This window comes from Megascapheus bottae, chromosome 6 (assembly GCF_031878675.1).
Source record: "Megascapheus bottae isolate mThoBot1 chromosome 6, mThoBot2.hap1, whole genome shotgun sequence".
Taxonomy (NCBI): Eukaryota; Metazoa; Chordata; class Mammalia; order Rodentia; family Geomyidae; genus Megascapheus; species Megascapheus bottae.
This window is the reverse complement of record NC_143514.1, coordinates 77,406,380-77,427,394: the sequence shown is the minus strand read 5'-3', so window position 1 is coordinate 77,427,394 and position 21,015 is coordinate 77,406,380. Positions and strand designations below refer to the sequence as shown.

Genomic DNA, 21,015 nt, shown 5'->3' with positions numbered 1-21,015 from the left:
GGAAGGGAGAGCAGGCTGAGGGGCGGGGCCGGAGGCGGGGCCTGGCCGCATCCCTGGTCACCCCAGGCCGTGACAACTGCAGCCCAGCGGCCCGGCGGGATCTCGCCTCGCAGGCTGAGCGCAGGTGATGCTCGAGGGGGGGGTGGGGAGCGTGGGGCGGGGGCGCCGCAGGCCGGGTCCTGCCAGACGGGCTCCGGGACCCCGCTCAGTGCGGGGAGCCCCCAGGAGGTCCGGCGCCAACCAGGCCCGAGCCGCGGGGCTCTGGGCTGCTGCGCGGCGGCCGGCTACCCGGGCTGGGCGTCGCCATCGGCGTGTAGGGGTCCGAGCGAGGCCGTGGGAGGCTGAGGGCACGCGCGGGGGCTCGGGCCGGGAGAGCGGGCCCTTCCCCTGCGCCCACCTGCGGCCCAGTTGCAGGTGGGAGGATCGCGTTCTGTCCAGACCTTGCGGGGTCGGAGTTCGTCCTGGAGAGACCTCGACAACACCCCCGCGCCCTCCCATCTCCCAGCTCTGGGCTGGGGAGGGCGCTGGGCGTGGGGGCGTTCGGCTACAGGGCGGAGAAGGGCTCTCGCCCCGGGACTGGCTCCTCCCTCCGCCGGTCTGCGTGACCTTGGGCCGCTCCTCCAAGGCTGAGCTCAGGCGCCAGTGGGAGGTTGGGGTCGGAGCTCACCTGTCCCTGCTCACCTGCCCGGTGCCCCTCCTCGGGAGCCGGGAGGAAGGTACTGTGCCCGCCCCGCCTGGGCTCCCGGGACGGAAGGCGCGGGGCGTCTCACGGCTTTGCCCTCCCCCAGCGGGGGCGCCCGGCCTCGCCATGGCTGTGGGGAACATCAACGAGCTCCCCGAGAACATCCTGCTGGAGCTCTTCACGCACGTGCCCGCCCGCCAGCTGCTGCTGAGCTGCCGCCCGGTCTGCAGCCTCTGGCGGGACCTCATCGACCTGGTGACGCTCTGGAAGCGCAAGTGCCTGCGCGAGGGCTTCATCACCCAGGACTGGGACCGGCCCGTGGCCGACTGGAAGATCTTCTACTTCCTGCGCAGCCTGCACAGGAATCTCCTGCACAACCCCTGTGCTGAAGGTGGGGTGGGGAGGGCTAGGCGGGTCTTTTTGCTTTTGCCAGTCCTGGGGCTTGCCTTGGGTCCTGAGCACTGTCCGTGGGCTTTCTCAAGGCTCTTAAAGCTCTACCACTTGAGCCACAGCGCCACTTCCAGCTTTTTTCTATGCATTTGGTACCTAGGAATCGAACCCGGGTCTTCACACGCTCGCTAGGCAAGCACTCTACCACTAGGCCAAACTCCCTGCCCCTAAGCTAACATTTTCTGAACACCAAGGTGGGCCAGGTCCTTTGTCTGGTTTGATCCTATCACACTAACTTAGAGGTTACTCATTAGTGTATCCATTTTTCAGATGGGTAGACTGAGTCCAAGGGAGAGATTTCTTACTTCACTCTTGGATTAGTTCTCCCAGCCAGGGACAGGTAACTCACACCTGTCACCCTAGCTGCTCATGATGCTGAGAGCTGAAGGATTAAGATTTGAAGCCAGGCAAGGAAGAATAGTCTGCCAGACTTCAGACTCCATCCCCATAATAGTCAGCAAAACAAAGCCAGGCTGGAGACATGGCTCAAAAGTGATAAAGCACCAGCCAGACAAGCTCAAAGTTCTGAGTTCAAATCCTGGCACCAGCTAAAATAAAAAAGATTAGGTTTCCCAGGTCCTTCCTAGAGTAGGGAATGCCCAAAACATAAATCAGAGCGGGAAGGGGGGGTTGTTTTTATGCCACTCCTGGGGCATAAACTCAAGGCCTGGGCACTGTCCTTAAGCTTTTTACTCAAGGCTAGTGTTTACCACTTCTGGCCTGTTGCTGCTTAAATGGAAATAGTCTCACAAATTTTCTTGCCAAGATGGCTTTGAACTGTGATCCTCAGATCTCAGCCTCCTGAGTAGCTAGGATTACAGGCATGAGCCACCAGGACCTGGCCTCATTCACAGACTTCAGGGTTAGACTTACTGAGACTATCCCAGAGGGCAGTCTGGCTTCTGGGAAACCCAAGACTTCCTTCTAGTGTGAACAGTGAAAAACAAAACAAAACAAAAATAAATAAAGGTGAAAAGAGCTCCGAGCTGTCCCAGAGTTTTAGGGATCTGCCTCCTGGATTCCCCAGCACCCGAGCTCTTCAGCGACATTTTGCAAACTATCATCCACCAACCAGATCTACCCTTGGGATTAAGAATAGTTTTATGTTTTTAAAAGGGTTGTAAAGCAAAAAACAAAGGCAGTTGGGATGTCTCACATCTGTAATCCCAGAGATCAACAGTATCCTTGTTTGAGACCAGCCTAGACAAAAAAGTTACTGAGACCCTACCTCAAGCCAGTGACAAGTGGGGTGTATAGTGGCTGGCTGTCATCCCACCTACTCAAAAGGAGGCTAAAGGCAGGAGGATCTGCGTCTCAAGCCAGTGCAGGCAAAAACTGAAGACCTTATCTGAAAAATAACCTCAAGGAAAAAGGGACTGGCTGCATGACTCAGGTAGTGAAGCACCTGCCTGGCAAGTGTAAGCCCCAATGCCACTGAAAAGTTGAGGCAAAACTGTGATAGAGCTATGTGGTCCACAAAAGCTAAATCCCTATGGCACTTGGTAACAAAAGTTTTCTAGTTCTGTTTAATGAAAAACCCAAGCCCAGAGAGGAAAGGGAGTTTATCTAAGGACACACAATCCATTATTGTTGGAATCTGTGAGACACTCGGGTCAATCTGGCCCATGACAGTGCTCCCCATGCAGAAGGGGCCTGGGAGTTATCCTCAGTGCCCAGGATACAGGAAACACCTGATGTGGAGGCAGGCCCTGTCACTGCAGGAGCATACACAGCACAGGGCAGCTGCTGAGGCCTCTGGAGAGGAGGGGAAGGAAGAGGTGTGTGCAGGTGTCCTGCATGGTGAACTCTGCCTTCCCAGCAGAGGGCTTTGAGTTCTGGAGCCTGGATGTGAACGGAGGAGATGAGTGGAAGGTAGAAGACCTCTCCAAAGACCAGAGGAAGGAGTTTCCTAATGACCAGGTCAAGAAATACTTCGTGACATCTTATTAGTAAGATCTGGGAGTCTTGGGTGGGGTGGGGGAATGCCTAGGGCATCCCAAGAGTTTCTGGCCTGGGGAGGCAGCCTAGATCCTGGTTCCCGCTGCTGAGCCCCAGTCCCATGCCCCTCCACCTGGCCCCCAGCACCTGCCTCAAGTCCCAGGTAGTGGACCTCAAGGCTGAAGGGTACTGGGAGGAGCTGATGGACACCACCCGGCCAGACATCGAGGTCAAGGACTGGTGAGTGTTGGGGTGAGGGTGGGGGGAGGAGGGGCCATGCTGCTCGCACCCCTTCCCCTGCCTGCCCCCATTTCAGAGGCCCCAACAGATCCTCCCTCTGCCTGCAGGTTCGCAGCCAGGCCAGACTGCGGGTCCAAGTACCAGCTGTGCGTTCAGCTCCTGTCGTCGGCACACGCACCTCTGGGGACCTTCCAGCCGGACCCCGTGATGATCCAGCAGAAGAGCGATGCCAAGTGGAGGGAGGTGAGTGGGAGCCGGTGGAGGGGCGGGGCAGATGGAGTGGGCGTGGCATGAGACAGAGGGGGCGGGGCGTGCCCGGAGTGGGCGGGGCAGATTCTCAAGGCTGACTGCTGCGTGGGTCCCTTCCCTCTCCTAGCCTGGCTCACCTCATCTGTGCACTGGGAATAAGGCTTCCTCCGGAGGCCAGCGACGAGATGCTGACAGAGCAGGGAGTGGATCTGGAGCTGGGGCTCCAGGGTAGGCCACCTGACTAGCAAGGTCTGGGGGTTAGTCCTTAGTGTGTGGAGAGAAGTAAACATGTGTTTTAAAAAGTGCTCACAGGCCAGGTGCTAGTGGCTCACACCTGTAATTCTAACCACTCGGGCTGAGGTCTGAGGATCTCAGGTCCAAGCCATCCAAGGCAAGAAAGTCTTTGAGACTTTTATCTCCAATATACATCCAAACAAGCCAGAAGTGGCACTGTGGCTCAAGAGGTAGAAAAAGCTCAGAGATAGCACTATGGCCCTGAGTTCAAGCCCTAGGACTAGCACTCATATTCTCTCTCTTTCTCTCCCTCACCCTCCCTCTCTCTCTCTGAGTCTAGGAGCAAATATCTTAGACTCAACTTCAAAGGCTCAGTACAACTGTCATATGCTTTTAGGTCCTACTATCTGTGCCACTATTACTTAATCCTCAGGTCTATTATTGTATGATAGCAGCTTTAAATTCCATGTGAGCAAATGGACAACAAATTTTATTTATAAGCCGGGCACATTGGCTCACGCCTGTAATCCTAGTTACTCAGGAGGCTGAGATCTGAAGATCCTGGTTCAAAGCCAGTCCTTGAGACTCTTATCTCTAATTAACCACCTGAGAACTGGAAGTGGCACTGTGGCTCAAGGAGTAGGGCAGTCCTGGGCTTGAGCTCAGGGCCTGAGCAGTGTCCTTGGACTTTCTCAAGGCTAGAGCTCTGCTACTTGAGCCTCAGCACCACTTAAAGCCAGTAATTTCTAAAATGACCAAATACTAGATTTTTTTTCCCTGTCAGTCCTGGGGTGTGAACTCAGAGCCTGGGCACTGTCCCTGAGCTTCTTTTGCTCAAGGCTAGCACTTTACCACTTGAGCTACAGTGCCACTTCTGGCTTTTTCTGTGTATGTGGTACTGAGGAATGGAATCCAGGGCTTCATGCATGCTAGGCAAGCACTCCACCACTAAGCCACATTCCCAGCCCCAATAATATTTTTTAATAGCTAATTTTAGTTCCTTTTAACTTAAATTCATGCACATGCCTGGTAATGGCTCCATTTTAGAGATGAGGAAACTGAGGCACAGAGAGCCAAAATGATCCACCCACAACCACAGAGCTAGGCCACAAACTGTACCTGCTCGTCCAGCCTGGAGGACACGGCCTTTTTCTTGCTCCCTTGGTCCCTTGGACTGTACTTACCACATTGGGGCCAGCTTACCTGACCTCTCCTTCTTCTTGCTCCCAGGTCTCCCACACGTTCTCCAACTACCCACCTGGAGTCCGCTACATCTGGTTTCAGCATGGCGGTGTAGACACTCACTACTGGGCCGGCTGGTACGGGCCAAGGGTCACCAACAGCAGCATCACCATCAGCCCTTGCTGCTCTGACACCCTCTGAATCCCCATCCACTGAGCCCTGAAAGGGGAAATGGCTGTCAGAGAAGGGTCTGGCTTAGGAAGGCACAATAGAAGCCAGCCATCCCCTGGAGCTCCTGGTTAGTCCTTCCCCCAGCTCCCTCTTTGTGGAGCCTGTCAGCCTTCAAATGCCAGAGACCCCACTCTCCACCAAGGTCCCGACCTAAAGCAGGCCCTCTTCAGAGGTGAAACAGGAGGGAAGTGTAGATGCCCCGCAAGCTGCTGTGAGAGGGGTCTCGAATCCTGAATACCGGCCCACACCCAAGTGTGTGCCGCCTTCTGGCCCCCAGCCCTACTCAGGGACCTGTGCTCTTTGGGGGCCCCTGAGACAGGAACAAGCAGGACACAGGGCAGGCCTGAGAGACTGGCTTCGACAGTGCAGATGCTGGCCGGTGAGCCTGTACCTCAGGCAGATCTGGGGGTCTTCTGTCCCACAGAGCCCTCTCCCTCCTGGTGATCAGACTTGCTCAGAAATGCACAGTAAGGGTAGGGTCTTGGCTGGGACTTTACAGAGGCCAGACTAGTGCTGGCTGAACGCAGGGTTTCCCCAGGAAGCCAGGGAATCCTTCACCAGGGTGGCAGCCATCAAAAGGGTAAAGGGTTCCCAACAAACTAAGGCCAGGAGTCCCAAGTCCCCAGAGGGGCTGTCATCCCTTCCCCGCCCACCAGCCGGGCCCTCCACGCTAGCTCCGCCCTGCTGCATGCGGCCAAATGAAAGGTGTTGGCAGTCGGCCGTGTCCGTGGTTTGTGCCTGCAGGAACTGTGGTGTGCTCCACACAGGGAGGGGTGGCCGGCACCGGACCGCAGGCAGCCCCTCTCCCTCTCCGAACCTCATGCTTCCTTTCCCTGGTTGGTACTTTTAACCAACAGAACCGCTTCTCCAGCCCCACTGCGGGTCGTCCCGCGGCCCCTTCCTCTGGCTGGGGGCCCCGCGCGTGGGTTTCCCTGGCACCATCTCTCGCGCCTTGGCACCAGTTCCTACTGGACACACTTTCCCCATAGCCTGCGTGACCGCAGGGGAGGCCCGAGCTTCCAGAACGGTGCCCATCGTCTGTGTAAGGCCAAGGGCCGGGGTGAGCAGGGACCCCCGCCCCCAGCAGTCCTGGCTGGAACTGAGTGCTCAGCCCGTCCAACCCCAGGGTGGCAGCAAGAAGTCAGTTCTGCCTCCTTCAAAGTCTGAGTCTGCGCAGACCCCGAGGGATCGGGCCGCTCGCCCGGAGGGGGGGCGAGTCCCCGGAGGGAGGGGCCCGGAGGGCTCGCGGAGCTCAGCTTCCCGGGCCGCAACGCGCGGCCCAGGCGGAACGTGGGACGGGGCGGGGCGTAGCGTGTGACGCGATTGTCCGGGGCGGGGCGTGTGGCGGGGCGGGGCGTGTGGCGGGGCGGGGCGTGTGGCGGGGCGGGGCGTAGCGTGTAACGGGGCGGGGCGTGTGACGCGTTTGTCAGGGGCGGGGCGTGTGGCGGGGCGGGTCGGGGCGTGTGACGTCAGACGGCCGGGGCGGGGCGAGCGTGGGCAGAAGGGCGGAGGTCCAAGCCCACTGGAACTGCGGTGTTTCCCCCGGCTCTGGGCTCCCGGCCCAAGTCACGGACCGGAGGAGTCGGCGGAGGAGTCGTCGCTCCAGGCTAAGCTGAGCCCAGCGAGGAGCGGGGTGGGGCGGGGCGGGCGACCTCCAGCCCGCGGGTCCCAGCAGGCCCCACCCGCGCCGTCTGCGCCCGGCCCTGGGCCGAGGGCCGTAGTTAGACCTCGGGCCCCCGCGCGCCAGGGGATCGCGGATAGCGGATCGCGGACGGCGGCGATCGCCCGCAGCCTGGGCCCCGTAAGGCCGGGAGGAGGGCGAGGAGGGGAGAGGAGGAGGGGACCGGCCGGCTTGTGACCCCGCCGGCCCCTGGGCCGCCTCCAGGCCGGGCAGCCGGCCGGGGGCGGCATCCGGTGGGACCTCTGCTTACTAAGGGGGCACGGACGGGGCGGCCAGCCTGGCACCCTGGGGCCTGCGACCCAGAGCTGGTTCTACCGGTGTGTGTGTGTCTGTGCCGGTCCTGGGGCTTGAACTCAGAGCCCGGGCTTTCTACTCAAGGCTGGTGCTTCACCCCTGAGCCACGTACACCTCCACTTCTGGCTTTTCGGGTGATTAACTGGGGATAAGAATCTCATGGACTTTTCCTGCCCAGGCTGACTGTGATCCTCCTGGCTCAGCCTTCCGAGGAAGTGAGAGTCACAGGCACGCGCCGCCCGATCCTTTTGCCGTCAACCTCTTAGAGGGGTTAGAGCTCACATCTTACAAGCGCCGGCCACAGGGCACTGTTGCTTTTCGATTTTGTGTTTTCCTAGCAAGTCATTTTTCACCAGGTTCCTGGTTTTTGTTCTGCTGAGTTCAAAATGTCCCTCCCTAGCGTAGCCAGAGGAACCGAAGATCCTTTTCCTGGACCAGGAGGGTGACAAGACAAAGCTGCCCCTGGGCCTGGTCTCCACACCCTCAGAGGAGCCAGGCAAAGCTTGTGTTGCGCCACAGAGGTGGACTACATTCGACACAGGTAAAACCGTTGGGATAAAACCTTGCTTCCTGTCCCCCCTACATCCCAAACGTGAGAAGCTGGAACTTGAGGTAGAACCTTCAGCTCCCAAGCCACACTCCTGGCCCTTGCAGGAAAGTGAAGTTGATCTCTGTCTAGGTGAGCAATGGGGGAGAGAGCGTGTTCTCCATACCAGCCCCCTTACCCGATAATTCATGCCTTTTGTATTCTGACAGTGAAATCACCAAACCCACAGGAACTGCACCCCACTGCATCACCTCTGGAAGATCTTACCCGTCTTCCATAGTCTCCCAACTAGCTTCAAAAGGTGTTTTTGTTGTGGTTGTTTGGGTTTTTGTTTTGTTTTGTGGGTTGTTTTCTCTTTGTTGTTGTTATTGTTGTCCTGGTCCTTGAAGTCAGAGCTTGGGTGGGAACTGTCCCTGGGCTTTTTTTGCTCACAGCTAGCATTCTACCACTTGAGACACAGATTCATTTCAGCTTTTTGGGGGTAGTTAATTGGCGCTAAGAGTCTGGCAGGCTTTCTAATGCTGGCTAGCTTGGAACTGCAATTCTTCAATCTCAGCCTCCAGAGTAGCTAGGATGACAGGCCACCCAACTTGTTTTTGCTTTGCTTTTAATTTAAAAACTGGAGCTTCCTGTAATCTCACCTAGCCTTAAACTCTTGATTCTCCTGCCACTGCCTCCCAAGGGCTGGTCATTACTGGCTTATACCACTATACCAGGTTAGGATAGGGAAAGGGCTTTAAGACTTTCTTTTTTCGTGAGTCATGGGGCTTGGACTCTGGACCTGGGCGTTATCTCTGAACTCTTCAGCTCTAGGTTACCGTCCTATCCCTTTAGCCACTTCTGGTTTTCTAGTGGTTAATTGGAGATGAGTCTCTCGGTCTTTAGTGCCTGGGCTAGCTTTGAACCAAGATCTCAGCCTCCTGGGTAGCTAGAATTACAGGTGTGAGCGACCGTACCCTACTTTTAGCTCTAAGGCTGGATGAGTAGCTGAAATAAGAGTTGCTTGTCTAGCACTGAGTTCAAATCCTCATATAACAACAACAACAAAACAAAAGCCCCAAAACTTGACCCTAAAGACTTTGATCTTTTGTTAAAATTTGGAATGTGTGTGTGTATGCACACATCTATATACTGGGGCTTCAAATCAGGACCCTAGGCTCTTGCTTGGCTTTTCTGCTCAAGCCTCATAGACTTTTTTCTGCCCAGGTCAGCTTTGAACTGCAAACTTCAGATCTTAGTCTCAGAGGTAGCTGGGTATATAGGACAGACCATGGTACCATATTGTCCCAACGTATTTGTGTTGTGTGTGCCAAAATGTGTGGGCTTTAGACCTTCCCTGGAGTGCAAAGCTTCTGGAATGCTCCCTTGTCTGGGTTAGGGCTCAGTGGAGGAGCTCTTACCCCCATGCCAGAGGCCCTACATTCCTACTCCAGTACTGAGGAAAGACCATGAAATGTTCTTGCTGTTATAAAAGAGGGGAAAACGCCAGGTGCTGGTGACTCATGCCTGTTATCCGAGTTACTCAGGAGGCGCAGTTCTGAGAATATCTGTTCAAAGGCAGCCCGAGCAGGAAAGTCCAGAAGATGCTCACATCCAGTTAATTACCAAAAAGCCAGAGGTGGAATTGTGCCTCAAGCAGTAGTGCTCCAGCCTTACACACACACACACGCGCGCGCGCGCAGAGCTCATGCCTTTTAGCGACTCAGGAGGCTGAGATCTGAGGTTCAAAGTTGGAAGGCAGCCCAGGTAGCAAAGGCCATGACACTCTTATCTTCCATTAATCATAGAAAAAGCCAGAAATTGAGCTGTGGTTAAATTGTTATAGAGCAGGCAGAAAAGCTCAGGGATAGCACCCAGGCCCTGAGTTTAAGCCCTTAGGACCAACACAAAACAACGGGGGGGGGGGGAACTGTCCCTGCTGTCCCCTCCCTGCTCTGGGCTCACTGCTGCTGTCCCCACAGGCCTGAGTGAGAACCCCCCCTACCATGGCCAGGATCAACATCAACGAGCTCCCCGAGAACATCCTGCTGGAGCTCTTCACGCACGTGCCCGCCCGCCAGCTGCTGCTGCACTGCCGCCCGGTCTGCAGCCTCTGGCGGGACCTCATCGACCTGATGACGCTCTGGAAGCGCAAGTGCCTGCACGATGGCTTCATCACCCAGGACTGGGACCAGCCCGTGGCCGACTGGAAGATCTTCTACTTCCTGCGCAGTCTGCAAAGGAATCTCCTGCGAAACCCCTGTGCTGAAGGTGGGGTGGATTGCTACAGCACGGGTCCTTTCTTTCCTGAACCTCAGGCCTTTTGCACCTTCTGGCATCTTCTCATGTTCCTCACTCCTACCAAGCTCCCTGGGTTCTCCCTTATTTGGTTTTTTTTTTATTGTTTTTTGTTTTTTTTTGCCCTTCCGGGGGCTTGAACTCAAGGCCTGAGCACTGTCCTTGGGCTTTCTTAAGGCTAGACCTCTACCACTTGAGCCATAGCACCACTTCCGACTTTTCTATGTACATGGCACTGAGGAGTGAAATCTGGGTCTTCATGCATGCTAGGCAAGCACTCTACCACTAGGCCACTCCCGGCCGGTTCTCTTGAATTCTTTAGGTCTCAATTAAGAGACCTACCCTGACCACTCATCCAAAACAGTGCCTCCCGCCTCTGTAACAGTACTGCTGACACTGCTAGTAATTTGGGCTTACCCTTCCCCTCTGCTGCAAACCTCACATTCTCTAAGCACCTTGGATCTTGTCACCCCACAGAGTGACAAGAATGTTTTACAAAGCATAGCACAGATCTACCTGTCTCAGTTCAGTCCAAGCTGCCTGGGGTTTGTTTTGTGCCAATCCTGGGGCTTGAACTCTACATCTTGGTGCTGTCCCTAGGCTCCTTTTGTTCAAGGCTGGTGCTCTACCACTTGAGCCACAGCACCACGTTCAGCTTTTTCTGTGATTAATTGGAGATAAGAGTGTCACAGGATTTCAAGCATGAGCCACTCCCCCTCCTGCCTGCCTGGAGTTTATCCTGGGCTGCTGTGCCAGGCTCTCGGCTGAGGCTTTACAGATGTAAAGCATAATGCAGTCTCCCAACCTCCTGTGTCACATTAGGTGAAGGGAGAAATGACAGGTGATTGTCCCCCCCAATATTCTCTATTTTTCCCTTCCCTTCTTCATTTAGCACCTACTATGTCCTGTGCAGTGCAGAATACAAGGCCTAGGCTGTGTGTTCAAGACTCCTCTGGTCAATTTCCTTTTTTAATCCCAGTGCTCCCCGGAATTGATGACATTTGACAGAGTGAGCTCCATTAGCTACAAAAGCATGCTCCATCTGTGCAAATGACTTTTCCAGAGAGCCATATGCAGAGATCTGGTCCTGGCTGATTAGGAGAAGGTCCCTCCTTGACCCTGGTTCCATGGAGTAGGTGCCTGCCTGGTTTGGTCATAGCTCTGTGATCCAGGCTGCAGCCCAGCCTTGCACTGCACTATACTTTGTCCAAACCTTGCTATACCTTTCCCCAGCCTAAATGCTGATGAACTCAGCTTCTGGAATTCTACTGGAAAACTCCCAGAGAACAAGGAAGTAAGTGTGGAGATGAGTGGAGTGGTTTGGAAATGAATCTGGTAATGAACTTGTTTCTGGGGTAAACCAGGCTCTGCCTGAACAGGACATCCTAAGCCTCTTACCAGCTATGCACATCAGCCCAGGATATTCCAGTAACCCTACCTGACACCCACCCAGGAAGAGGGCACCTGTCAAAGGGGAGCCAAGTCTCAGCCCAGGAATCTTAGTTCTCTTTCTGGACACTGGGGGGCACCAGAGAGCAGGTGATAGGTGTGTGGGAAAACAGCCCCTTCAGCTCCAGCTCAGACCCTTGTTTAGTTCTGCCCCAAGGCCAACAGGGAAGGGAAGAAGTGGAATCTGGGGTTTCTATTTGTGTCTCTAGCTACACAGCTGGAGGAGAAGCTCAAGCTGAGAACCTAACTAGCAAGATCCTGAATTCAAATCCAGTACTGCCAAATAGTGGTGATGATGATGATGATATTTGGCTGTACTTTAGGAATCAGGCCAGTTTGACACAGAGCAGGAGAGGTAGCAGGTCAGTCATAGGGTCTTTTGGAAGGAGCAAGCAGGCTAACCTCTAGGAGACGACAACCCCAGAAACCTGACCAGTGAACATTGCTCACTTTGCCATGCTTCCAGGAGAGCTGCGGTTGGTGCTCAATGACAGACACTTGCTGAGCATGTGTAAGACCCGGGGTTCCAACCCCCAGAGCTGAAAAATAATGAAAATTATTTTTTAAAACAGCATCATAGGCCAGGTATAGGTGGCTTACACCTGTAATCCAAGCTACTCAGGAAGCTGAGATCTGAGGATCATGGTTCAAGGCCAGCCCAGGCAAGAAAATCTGACACTCATCTCCAATTAACCACCAAAAAGCTGGAAGTGGAAGTCTGGCTTAAGTGAGCACAACGGCTCAAGGGCAGTGTCCAGGCCCTGAGTTCAAGCCCCAGGACCAGTACAAATATTAAACGAGACTTTTGTCTTTCCTAGAGGACATGATGTCATGGCGAATCGACTCCAATGGGGGGGACCACTGGAAAGTGGAGAGCCTCCCGGGACCCCATGGCACGGACTTTCCTGATCCCAAAGTCAAGAAATACTTCGTCACATCCTTTGAGTAAGAAGAAATTTGAGGGGCCGGGAGTTTGGCCTAGTGGTAGAGTGCTTGCCTGGCATGCATGAAGACCCGGGTTCGATTCCTCAGTACCACATACATAGAAAAAAGCCGGAAGTGGTGCTGAGGCTCAAGTGGTAGAGCTCTAGCCTTGAGAAAGTCCAAGGACAGGGCTCAGGCCCTGAGCTCAAGCCTAGGACTGGCAAAAAAAAAAAAAAAAAGAAGAAGAAGAAATTTGAGCTGGGCGCTGGTGGCTCACACATGTAACCCTAGCTACTCAGGAGGCTGAGACCTAAGGATTGTGATTTTTAACAGCCTGGGCAGCAAAGTCCCCCATGGACTCTTACCTCCAACAAACTACTCAGAAAAGGCTGGAAGTGGTGCTTGTAATTCAAAATGGTAGGGCACTAGCCTCGAGAGAAAAAAAAAAAAAACAAAGCTCAGGGATAGTGCCCAGTGCCCGGGTTTAAGCCCCACAACAAAATACACCTCAAAATGAGGGCAGAGTGCAAGGATACCTAGCCTTGTCATAGGTAAATCAAGGCCTGACAATCAGGAAGGTGGTTCAGCTAGTGCCCCCTAGACCTGGTCCCTCATCCTTGGCACGAGAGGGACATGAGTTGCAGGCTGTCAGGAGGGCACTAGGCAGCTACGGTAGGACAGGGTGTCCACAGATGTCCCTGATATGGCTGAGTCACAGAGGGATGGCAGGTGGCCCCTGGACATGGAGGCTTTGGCCTGGATCAACTTCTCTGGTGGCCCAGGTGGTCCAGATTTTCTATACAAGTTTCTTGTGGCTGAGTTCCAAAGAAAGACAGCAAACTGCAGCCAGTGCCTGTCCTGTAGTAGTGAAAGCTGGGGAGGGGTCATCCGGTCCCCTGGAACTGCCTCCCTGGTCCCCAAAGGCCTCCCCAGCATGGTAACAGCCTTGCCTCACTCAGCTGGAAACACAAGCCTTGTCCTCTGCCCTCAGCATGTGCCTCAAGTCCCAGCTGGTGGATCTCAAGGCTGAGGGCTACTGGGAGGAGCTCATGGATACAGTGCGGCCTGACATAGTGGTGAAAGACTGGTGAGTAGAGTTCCTGCCTGGACTCCCAACTCTACATTACCCCCCAAAACACACATGCACGCACGCACGCACACACGCATGCCACTGGTTCAGAGAACCCAGAGTGCCCACCTGACCAGTGCTGTCCTGCACACACGCTGCCCCATGCCCAGCCCTTGCTCCTCCACTGGTACCTCCCCACACCCCGAGGTGGTCAGCAGGATACATTAGCCAGTACAGGGCTGGGATAGAAGCTGACCAGGGGTCATCATGGACAGAACTGGTCCTCTGGGGTTCCTGAAAACCTACTTTCCTTGCTGCCTCCCAGCCTTCTCCAGTTATCCCAGGAATCTCTGCCGTCATGCAGGGGATAAAACCCAGGATTGCACATGTGCTAAACCTGCATCAGAGCTTGTCCAAAAAACTGGGGGCCCTACTCTGTGCACAGATCTCTGAGAAGAGCCCTACGACCCATGTATCTGAGCCCCGCTGTGTACTGCCCCCCATGATCCCAAGCATTGAGGAAATACGGCTTGTACAGTTCATGCCTTTGTCTTAATATAGATGGGCTATATGAGGTCATATCTTCAGTTGAATATCCAAAGGGTATCCCTTTCTCAGATGGAGTGACGGCGGGACCACATAGGTAGAGCCAGGGCCCAGCAGGACACGGGGAGCAGACTTAGGGTAGGGAGATGCAGCTCTCAGCCCTGCCCTTGCCAGGTTTGCTGCCCGGGCAGACTGTGGCTGCACCTACCACCTCCGGGTGCAGCTGGCCTCGGCTGACTACATCGTCTTGGCATCCTTCGAGCCCCCGCCTGTGACCATAAAACAATGGAGCGATGCCACATGGAAAGAGGTGAGGCCTCCCTTGCTTGCCCTGGGACTGGCATAGTCCAGCCAGTTCTCGTGGACTCCCTCTCTCGTGCTCACTTGCTCCCCTCTCCCCCCCACCCCAGGTCTCCCACACCTTCTCAGACTACCCTCCAGGTGTCCGCCACATCCTCTTCCAGCATGGGGGGCACGACACCCAGTTCTGGGCTGGCTGGTATGGCCCTCGTGTCACCAACAGCAGCATCGTCATTAGCCACAAACCTGCCAGGAACCCGGCTCCTGCCCCTCCACCTCCCGAGAGGCTGCAGCAAGGAATGGAGGGCAGCTCATCACGTTTCCCGCCGCGCTTCCTCAGGCCCTGGTGAGCCACAGCCACATCCACCATCTTCTCTTCCATCCTGTCCTAGTCAGCCAAAGGCCATTCCAGGCAGGTGCCAAGACTTCGGCAGGGCCTCCCTGCTTGGAGCCCTGCCTCCATCCAGCGTGGGAAACCTCCAGCCCAGCTTTGGTGCTTTACTGATGCTTTGTTGTAATAAAGCCCAGCCTGGGTTGCATTTGCAGTGAGGTGGGGGGGGGTCACTGGGTTCCATGGGAGGAGCGCCCCCATTAACATGGCTACACCGGCCCTGTCGCGCATTACACACAGCCCGTCAGCCCCTGGGGCCCTTTATTAAAATGCCTCACAGAACAGTAGTTGAGATGCACAGTGTAGACAGCTGGACCCCAGGAGGTGAGAACCTGCGGTCCCAGCATCCTTCACTGCCCGCCAGGAGGTGAGAGCCTGCGGTCCCAGCATCCCTCACTGCCCACCAGAAGGTGAGAACCTGCGGTCCCAGCATCCTTCACTGCCCACCCAGGAGGTGAGAACCTACAGTCCCAGCATCCCTCACTGCCTGCCCAGGAAGTGAGAACCTGCAGTCCCAGCATCCCTCAGTGCACCCCCCTCTTCACCATGGCAAGCCAACCTGAGCAGCCCCGCCAGGAGGATACAAGGGTGCTTGATAAGAGCACTTGGAGTCAAGGAGCCAGGGTCCCTGCACTGTGCTGGGGCTCCAGTGACACAGCTGTGACATCCGTGAGTGGCAGGGCAGCCTCAACTGCTTTTATGAGCTCTCTCTTCCACATACAGCTGCATCTAGGGAGAGAAAGCCAGGGTTGGGGAACAGCCAGGAGCCAACTCTTCAGGCCCAGATATCTGACAGGCCTGGGAAGAGCTGCCATGGCCCCAACAGTGTTTCCATAACTGAACAGCCAGCCCTGTGACAGGCCTTAGCCCTGGCCACATCCCAGCATCCCCCAAATAAACATTCATCCCCCCGTAGCTCACCTTTAAGATGTCTGATGTCATGGTTTTGAGAGGTATCAACCGGGGGTCATGCATGTGGACATCCTGCTCATCTGCCAGGATCCAGGGGAAGTCCTGGGAGCAGACAGGACAGAGGGGTGGGGGACGGAACCAGAGCCAGGCCAGCTCTTGCTCTGTGACCTCCCCCTCCCTCCACCACCGCAGAGTGGGTCCTGAGACTCCAGAGGGAGACATGTTCCTTCCAGTCTTCTCCTCAGGGACCCTCTAGCCCTGAGCTGTTTTGGAGCAGGTGGCCAAGGCCCACCCCACTGATTCTACACAGCCAGGATGAGCTGGTAACGCAACCGTGGCTTCACTGGGCTCCTGTAAGAGGTTCTGGATGCTCAGATGCAGCATTGGCCTGGTCCAGTGGCCAGGAGTTAGCAGCTGGGAGCGGCTGGGTGCTGTGCAGTCAGGAACAGCACCAAGAGCGCCTAGAACAGAACCCCGTGGCCTGTGGCCTCACCTTGATGACCTGGATCTTTTCCATGTTGCGGGTGGCAGCTTCTCTCGTGTGCACCAGGACTGTGAAGGTACAGCCTGGAAAGGAAAGCGTGGTCTGCCTCTATCTCCATCTGCCCTCCCTCCCTCTTTCCCTACCAGCAAGCCCCAGAGTGCACTGTAAACCAAGAGTTGGGAGTCCCAGTCTGAAAGGCTGGAGCTAGGTGGAATCAACCTGAGAGGCTTCCTGGAGGGGGACCCAGGGTTCTGAAGGGCAGGAAGGAAGAGCTGAGGCCTAGGGCAGCAATGAGCACACCTGGGGGGTTGTGGTCCAGAACAGCATCACACACGCTGATCTTCAGGATGAAGGCTCGGAGTAGCTGCTCCACGTGGGACAGCAGGGAGTCTGAGCTGGAAAAGGGAGCAAGACTCCCATCTCACCATGGCCCTCCCCAGCAGCCCTGGGCCCTCAGCTCCCACAGTACCTCTGAGGTCCAGCCAGCCCCATGCCCCAGGCAGGATGGAGGGGGAGACCCAGGACAAAAGTCTGGAGGAGACAGGGTTCCCTTATGCCACACAGCCACTGAATAAAGCAGGGCTGGCTACAGTGGCCTCCTTTAACCATAGGCACATCAGCAGGCCAGTGAAGGCATTCCCCAAGGGGTGGGGGTACCTGATGGAGAGCAGGGGGGGCTGGGTGATCTCAAAGACGAACTTCTCCACTGGGCGGTGCTCTTTATCCAAAATCACCACGACCACTTTCTCCACATCATTCTGCAAAGGTAAGGACTCCAGCGCTGAGTGCAGGGTCCACGCCCTACCAAAGGGTAGGGAGGCGAGGGGCCCCTGCTTCTCTCTCTAGCTGCTGACTGCTGTTATATCAGGCCGCAGAGGTCAAGCCAGAAGGAGAGGAAACAGGGCCCCAGCATTTCCTAGCAAGTCTCAGAGGTGAAATCTGGACTGGATAGGAGCCCAGATAGCTGTCAAATAGCACATGAAAAGAATCCAGACTGTTTTGAGCCAGCCCATCTAACCCAGGTCCCTGGCTTGGCCCAAGGAACTACACAAAGGGCTCACACACCTGGGTCTTGTGACTGGCTTGGATAGTCTCCAGAGTGCAGAAACGGGCTTTGGGGAATTAGGTACCCCATATGGTCCTCGCTTTACTCCACTGACTGGGAAGGGGAGCATGGAAGGAAGGACTTGGGGCCAGGAAGGGCCTGGCAGCCTCTCACCTTCTCCAGCAGCGGCTTGACGCAGTGCAGCGTATCCTGTATGTACTGGTTCAGTTCCGGGTGGCAGGACATCTACACAGAACCCCATGAATGGTTGAGGCTCCAGGCACAAGTGGGGATCACCACTTCCTCCCACCCTACCTTTGGCTTTGGCCCCAAAGACCCAGATGCTCCCTAGGACTTTGGGCCTTAAAGACTCAGAGCTACAGGTCTAACAACTTACCCAGGTGAAGAGAACTTCACAGACAAAAATCAAATCTCAGCATTAGCAATTTTGTTTTTGTGGTCCGTTGGGCTTGAACTCTGGGTCTGGGCATTGCCTTTGGGCTCTTCAGCTCAAGGCTAGCACTACTCCTTGAGCCACAGTGCCACTTCCAGTTTTCTGGTGGTCCACTGGAGATAAGAGTCTCACAGCTGGCTCTGAATGGAGAGCTCAGATCTCAGCCTCCTGAGTAGCTAGGATTACAGGCCTGAGCCAGTGGAACCTGGCTCAACATTAGCATTTAAAATATTAAGTTGGGCTGGGAGTTTGGCCTAGTGGTAGAGTGCTTGCCTAGCATGCACGAAGACCCGGGTTCGATTCCTCCATACCACATGCATAGAAAAAAGCCGGAAGTGGTGCTGAGGCTCAAGTGGTAGAGCTCTAGCCTTGAGAAAGTCCAAGGATGGTGCTCAGATCCTGAGCTCAAGCCCAGGACTGGCAAAACATTAAAATTAAAAAAAAAAAAAATATATATATAGTATTAAGTACTCAGCACTACTGGTCAACTGTAAGTGATTAATTATAGCTATTCAAAAGGCTGAGATCGGAACACAGGGGTTTAAAGTCGGTCCAGGCAGGAAAGGCCATGAGATTCTTACCTCCAGCTAAAGCACAAAAAAGATGGAGCTGAGGCTCAAATGGTGGAGTCACAACCTTAAGCGAAAAAGCTAAGGGACAGCATCCAGGACCTGAATTCAAGCTCCAATCAATATTGGCACAAATTGGAGGGGTGGGGGGGAGATAAGTTGTACTTGATTGAATTCAGGGCCCAGGCACTTTCCCTAAGCTATTTTGCTTATATAAGGGTAGCACTTTGAGCCACAGCTCTACTTTCAGGTTTTTTGGAAGATTTTTTTTGGGGGGGGGGCGAAAGGGGGGTAGGGGTGGGCATGGGGCTTGAACCCCTGAGCTCAAGACTGCCGCCATAACCTTGAGACAAGGCCCCCTTCCTGTTTTCTAGAGGTTAATTGGAGATAAGAATCTCAGGCCCTGGTTGGCTTTGAACCTTGATCCTCAGATCTCAGACTTCTGAGTAGCTAGGATACAGGCGTGAGCCACTGGTGCTTGGCTCTACTTCCAGAGTTTTAGTGGTTCATTGAAAATAAGTCTCATAGGACTTTCCTGCCCCAACTGGCTTCAAACCATGATCTTCAGGTCTCAGCCTCCTGAGTAGCAAAGATTACAGGTATTTGTACTTGGCTCTGTGAGCACTGGAAGAGAAGCTGTAGCTCCCGTGATAGAGTGCCATCCTGAGTAAAAACACCAGGCAAAAGCACAAGGCCCTAAGTTCTAACCCCACTGCATGTACACATGCATGCAACTCATGGTGTGAAATGGGAGGCAGAGGACTCTAATTCAGAGTCCTTCACTTCTCCCCAGCTGAATTTCCTTCAGATGGAAGAGCGGACAAAGAGGAGGCAGGGATGAGTAGTAGGAGCCTATCTAGCAACCAGAGGCTGTGGGAAACGAAAGGGGCCAGCAAGGGTTCGTTATTGAAAAAGCCACCTCTATCAGGAGGCTGAGATCTGAGGATCACGGTTCAAAGCCAGACCAGGCGGGAAAGTCCATGAGCCTCATCTCCAATTAACTACCCAAAACATCCGGAAGTAGAGCTGTGACTCAAGCTTTGGGCACACACAGGAGCTCGGGGACGGAGCTCGGGCCCAGAGTTCAAGCCCAGGAACGACAACTACAAAACCCGACCTCTACACTGAGCTTTTGGGGGCTCACCTGGACCGGCACGTTGTACTTCTTGCGCTTCTGGAAGATGCCCACCGGGTAGACCTCGCGCACGTAGAGGATCAGGTGCACGGCCACCTCCAGGAACTCGCACAGCACGTCGGCCACCACTGCAGGGGAGGCGCAAGCCCGTGGGCTCTCCGCGCGGCCCAGACCCCCTCCCGGAGGACGCCCGCCCAAACTCGCGCTGCAGGTCCCGTCTCCCTACCTTGACCAAAGTTGAGGTCCTGCCTGGTGAGCGTGGTCATCCTTCCCGCCGCCTGGGGCCGGGCAGGGGATGGTTCTGGCGGCCCCGACGCCCCTTCCCTCGGCGGCACCGCCGCAGCCTCGGGCCCGCTTCGTCCCCGGCCGCACGCTCGGGGGCCTCAGCCGCGCCGCGATCTGAAGCTTCAGTTCCCCCGGCCGCCCGCGCCGTCCGCGGGAAACGCCAGAGCTCCCCACGCACCTCGGACAAAAACGGCCGCGGACGCGCAGGGCCCGGGGCGCAGGGCAGGACGACGGGAGAACGCAGCCAGGAGAACGAAGTCCGGCCTTCGGCCCAGCCAGATCGCTCCTCCCGACTCCTCTCCCGGTGCCAGCTCCAGCCTCCGTTCACCCCAGGGAGCAGCTCGGTGCCCGCGGTCGGGAACGACCACGCCTCGCGCCCCGCGCCACCCGCGACCGCGGCGCCGCTTGGTGACGTCCGCCGCACTCCCGCGGGCCTAGCGCCACGACTAGCCACGCCCACTTCCCTGAACGGACCAACCAGGGCCTCGGGATCGGGTTGTGGGCGTGTCGGGCAGTGGGCGGGGCCGGGCATTGGCTGTCAGCGAGCGCGGCGCCCGGATGTGAGCCGCGGTCTGACTTCTGGCGGGTGCAACACCTGACAGCTTAGTCTCCTCCGATCGACCTGTATTTTCCCCTCCAGAGCGTTTCTCTCGCTTTAGGGGCGCGGGAAGAGGCTGGTGCGGAACTACGGACTGCAACTGGTGCTGCTACTCGCAGACGTCACCATCCTCAGCCGCCCAACCGAAAGCGCATCCGTCGTCTTGGGGCGGGGATGAGGGAAGGCTGGGGTGCAGCCTAAGTGTGTACGAAAGCCCTCGAGTTCATCCCCAGCACACCTCAATTTAAAAATAATAATAATAACCATGTAAAAGCTCATCTTTGTAAGCTGTAGCCTGGTGCTGGGCACGGGCTGAATGTGCCTGTGGGCTGTCACCACTGAATCCTCGGAAGTAACTCTTATCCCGTTGCCCCTCTTTTTGCAGATAAGCCTAACGAGGTTTAGAGAGGGGAAAGAAACCTCTCCTGTCGCACTGCTGGCACAGAGGTGGAGTCAGGCGGCTGGGACACCACTATACACCATCACACCTGGCTTATTGATTGAGTTAGGGTCTCAACTTTTTGCCCCTATTGGCTTTGAATGGAGATCCCTTCAATCTCTATCTCCCTAGTATCTCCCTAGTAGTTGAGATTACAGGTGTGAATCGCCACACCCATTGAGGTTTAACTTTCTTATAATACCATATGCTACGGATGAGGAATCCAAGATCAGAGAAGCAGGTGTGGAGGTACAGATGACAAGTCCGGAGCAGAACCAAGATGACTTCTGTCTTTGGCCTCTAAGGGATGCCAGAGACTGTGGGAAGTTCCAGATACTGAGCTGTATATGGATCTAGTTGGAATGTTGACTGTGTACAGCTCATTATTGGGGTGCCTGCACCATTGTCCC

At 55.5% G+C, this 21,015-nt stretch overlaps 3 protein-coding genes across 10 annotated transcripts; 2 read left to right on the top strand and 1 right to left on the bottom strand.

Moving 5' to 3' along the window:
* Positions 1-36: 36 nt before the first annotated feature.
* On the top strand, positions 37-5,923 carry Fbxo44 (F-box protein 44). 2 transcript variants are annotated; one of them, XM_090335824.1, is made up of 6 exons: positions 37-124; positions 789-1,073; positions 2,955-3,081; positions 3,215-3,310; positions 3,418-3,553; positions 5,024-5,923. In XM_090335824.1, the coding sequence occupies exons 2-6, from the start codon at positions 809-811 to the stop codon at positions 5,174-5,176; spliced, it is 777 nt and encodes a 258-aa protein (XP_090191950.1). In that variant the 5' UTR covers positions 37-124; positions 789-808; the 3' UTR covers positions 5,177-5,923. The 2 variants fall into 2 exon arrangements, with proteins under 2 accessions (XP_090191950.1, XP_090191949.1); XM_090335823.1 differs by having other exon boundaries at positions 2,952-3,081.
* A 769-nt stretch (positions 5,924-6,692) lies between these two features.
* Positions 6,693-15,611, top strand: LOC150062511 (F-box only protein 6-like). 7 transcript variants are annotated; one of them, XM_090335819.1, is made up of 9 exons: positions 6,693-7,007; positions 7,582-7,722; positions 7,958-8,029; positions 9,690-9,978; positions 12,273-12,399; positions 13,370-13,465; positions 14,168-14,303; positions 14,404-14,639; positions 15,049-15,611. In XM_090335819.1, the coding sequence occupies exons 4-9, from the start codon at positions 9,714-9,716 to the stop codon at positions 15,053-15,055; spliced, it is 867 nt and encodes a 288-aa protein (XP_090191945.1). In that variant the 5' UTR covers positions 6,693-7,007; positions 7,582-7,722; positions 7,958-8,029; positions 9,690-9,713; the 3' UTR covers positions 15,056-15,611. The 7 variants fall into 7 exon arrangements, with proteins under 7 accessions (XP_090191945.1, XP_090191941.1, XP_090191943.1 ...); XM_090335815.1 differs by having other exon boundaries at positions 7,938-8,029; XM_090335817.1 differs by having other exon boundaries at positions 7,582-7,860.
* Mad2l2 (mitotic arrest deficient 2 like 2) lies at positions 14,917-19,590 on the bottom strand. The gene is made up of 8 exons (XM_090335821.1): positions 19,510-19,590; positions 19,293-19,411; positions 17,300-17,371; positions 16,738-16,838; positions 16,381-16,475; positions 16,090-16,163; positions 15,606-15,698; positions 14,917-15,413 (listed from the first exon to the last, which is right to left on the bottom strand). Exons 1-8 carry the CDS (start codon positions 19,547-19,549, stop codon positions 15,372-15,374), a joined length of 636 nt encoding a protein of 211 aa, XP_090191947.1. The 5' UTR covers positions 19,550-19,590; the 3' UTR covers positions 14,917-15,371.
* Between the last annotated feature and the right edge of the window lie 1,425 nt (positions 19,591-21,015).

What these genes read in the sequence shown, in the direction of transcription:
- Fbxo44 (XM_090335823.1), top strand. Translation starts at nt 809, where the DNA reads ATGGCTGTGGGGAACATCAACGAGCTCCCCGAGAACATCCTGCTGGAG. An exon ending in GCACAACCCCTGTGCTGAAG is followed by an intron (nt 1,074 to 2,951) that starts GTGGGGTGGGGA and finishes CTGCCTTCCCAG; the next exon opens with CAGAGGGCTTTGAGTTCTGG. An exon ending in GACATCGAGGTCAAGGACTG is followed by an intron (nt 3,311 to 3,417) that starts GTGAGTGTTGGG and finishes CTCTGCCTGCAG; the next exon opens with GTTCGCAGCCAGGCCAGACT.
- LOC150062511 (XM_090335820.1), top strand. Translation starts at nt 9,714, where the DNA reads ATGGCCAGGATCAACATCAACGAGCTCCCCGAGAACATCCTGCTGGAG. An exon ending in GCGAAACCCCTGTGCTGAAG is followed by an intron (nt 9,979 to 12,272) that starts GTGGGGTGGATT and finishes TGTCTTTCCTAG; the next exon opens with AGGACATGATGTCATGGCGA. An exon ending in GCGATGCCACATGGAAAGAG is followed by an intron (nt 14,304 to 14,403) that starts GTGAGGCCTCCC and finishes CCCCCACCCCAG; the next exon opens with GTCTCCCACACCTTCTCAGA.
- Mad2l2 (XM_090335821.1), bottom strand. Translation starts at nt 19,549, where the DNA reads ATGACCACGCTCACCAGGCAGGACCTCAACTTTGGTCAAG. An exon ending in AGTACAACGTGCCGGTCCAG is followed by an intron (nt 17,372 to 19,292) that starts GTGAGCCCCCAA and finishes GGTTCTGTGTAG; the next exon opens with ATGTCCTGCCACCCGGAACT. An exon ending in AAAAGATCCAGGTCATCAAG is followed by an intron (nt 15,699 to 16,089) that starts GTGAGGCCACAG and finishes GTCTGCTCCCAG; the next exon opens with GACTTCCCCTGGATCCTGGC.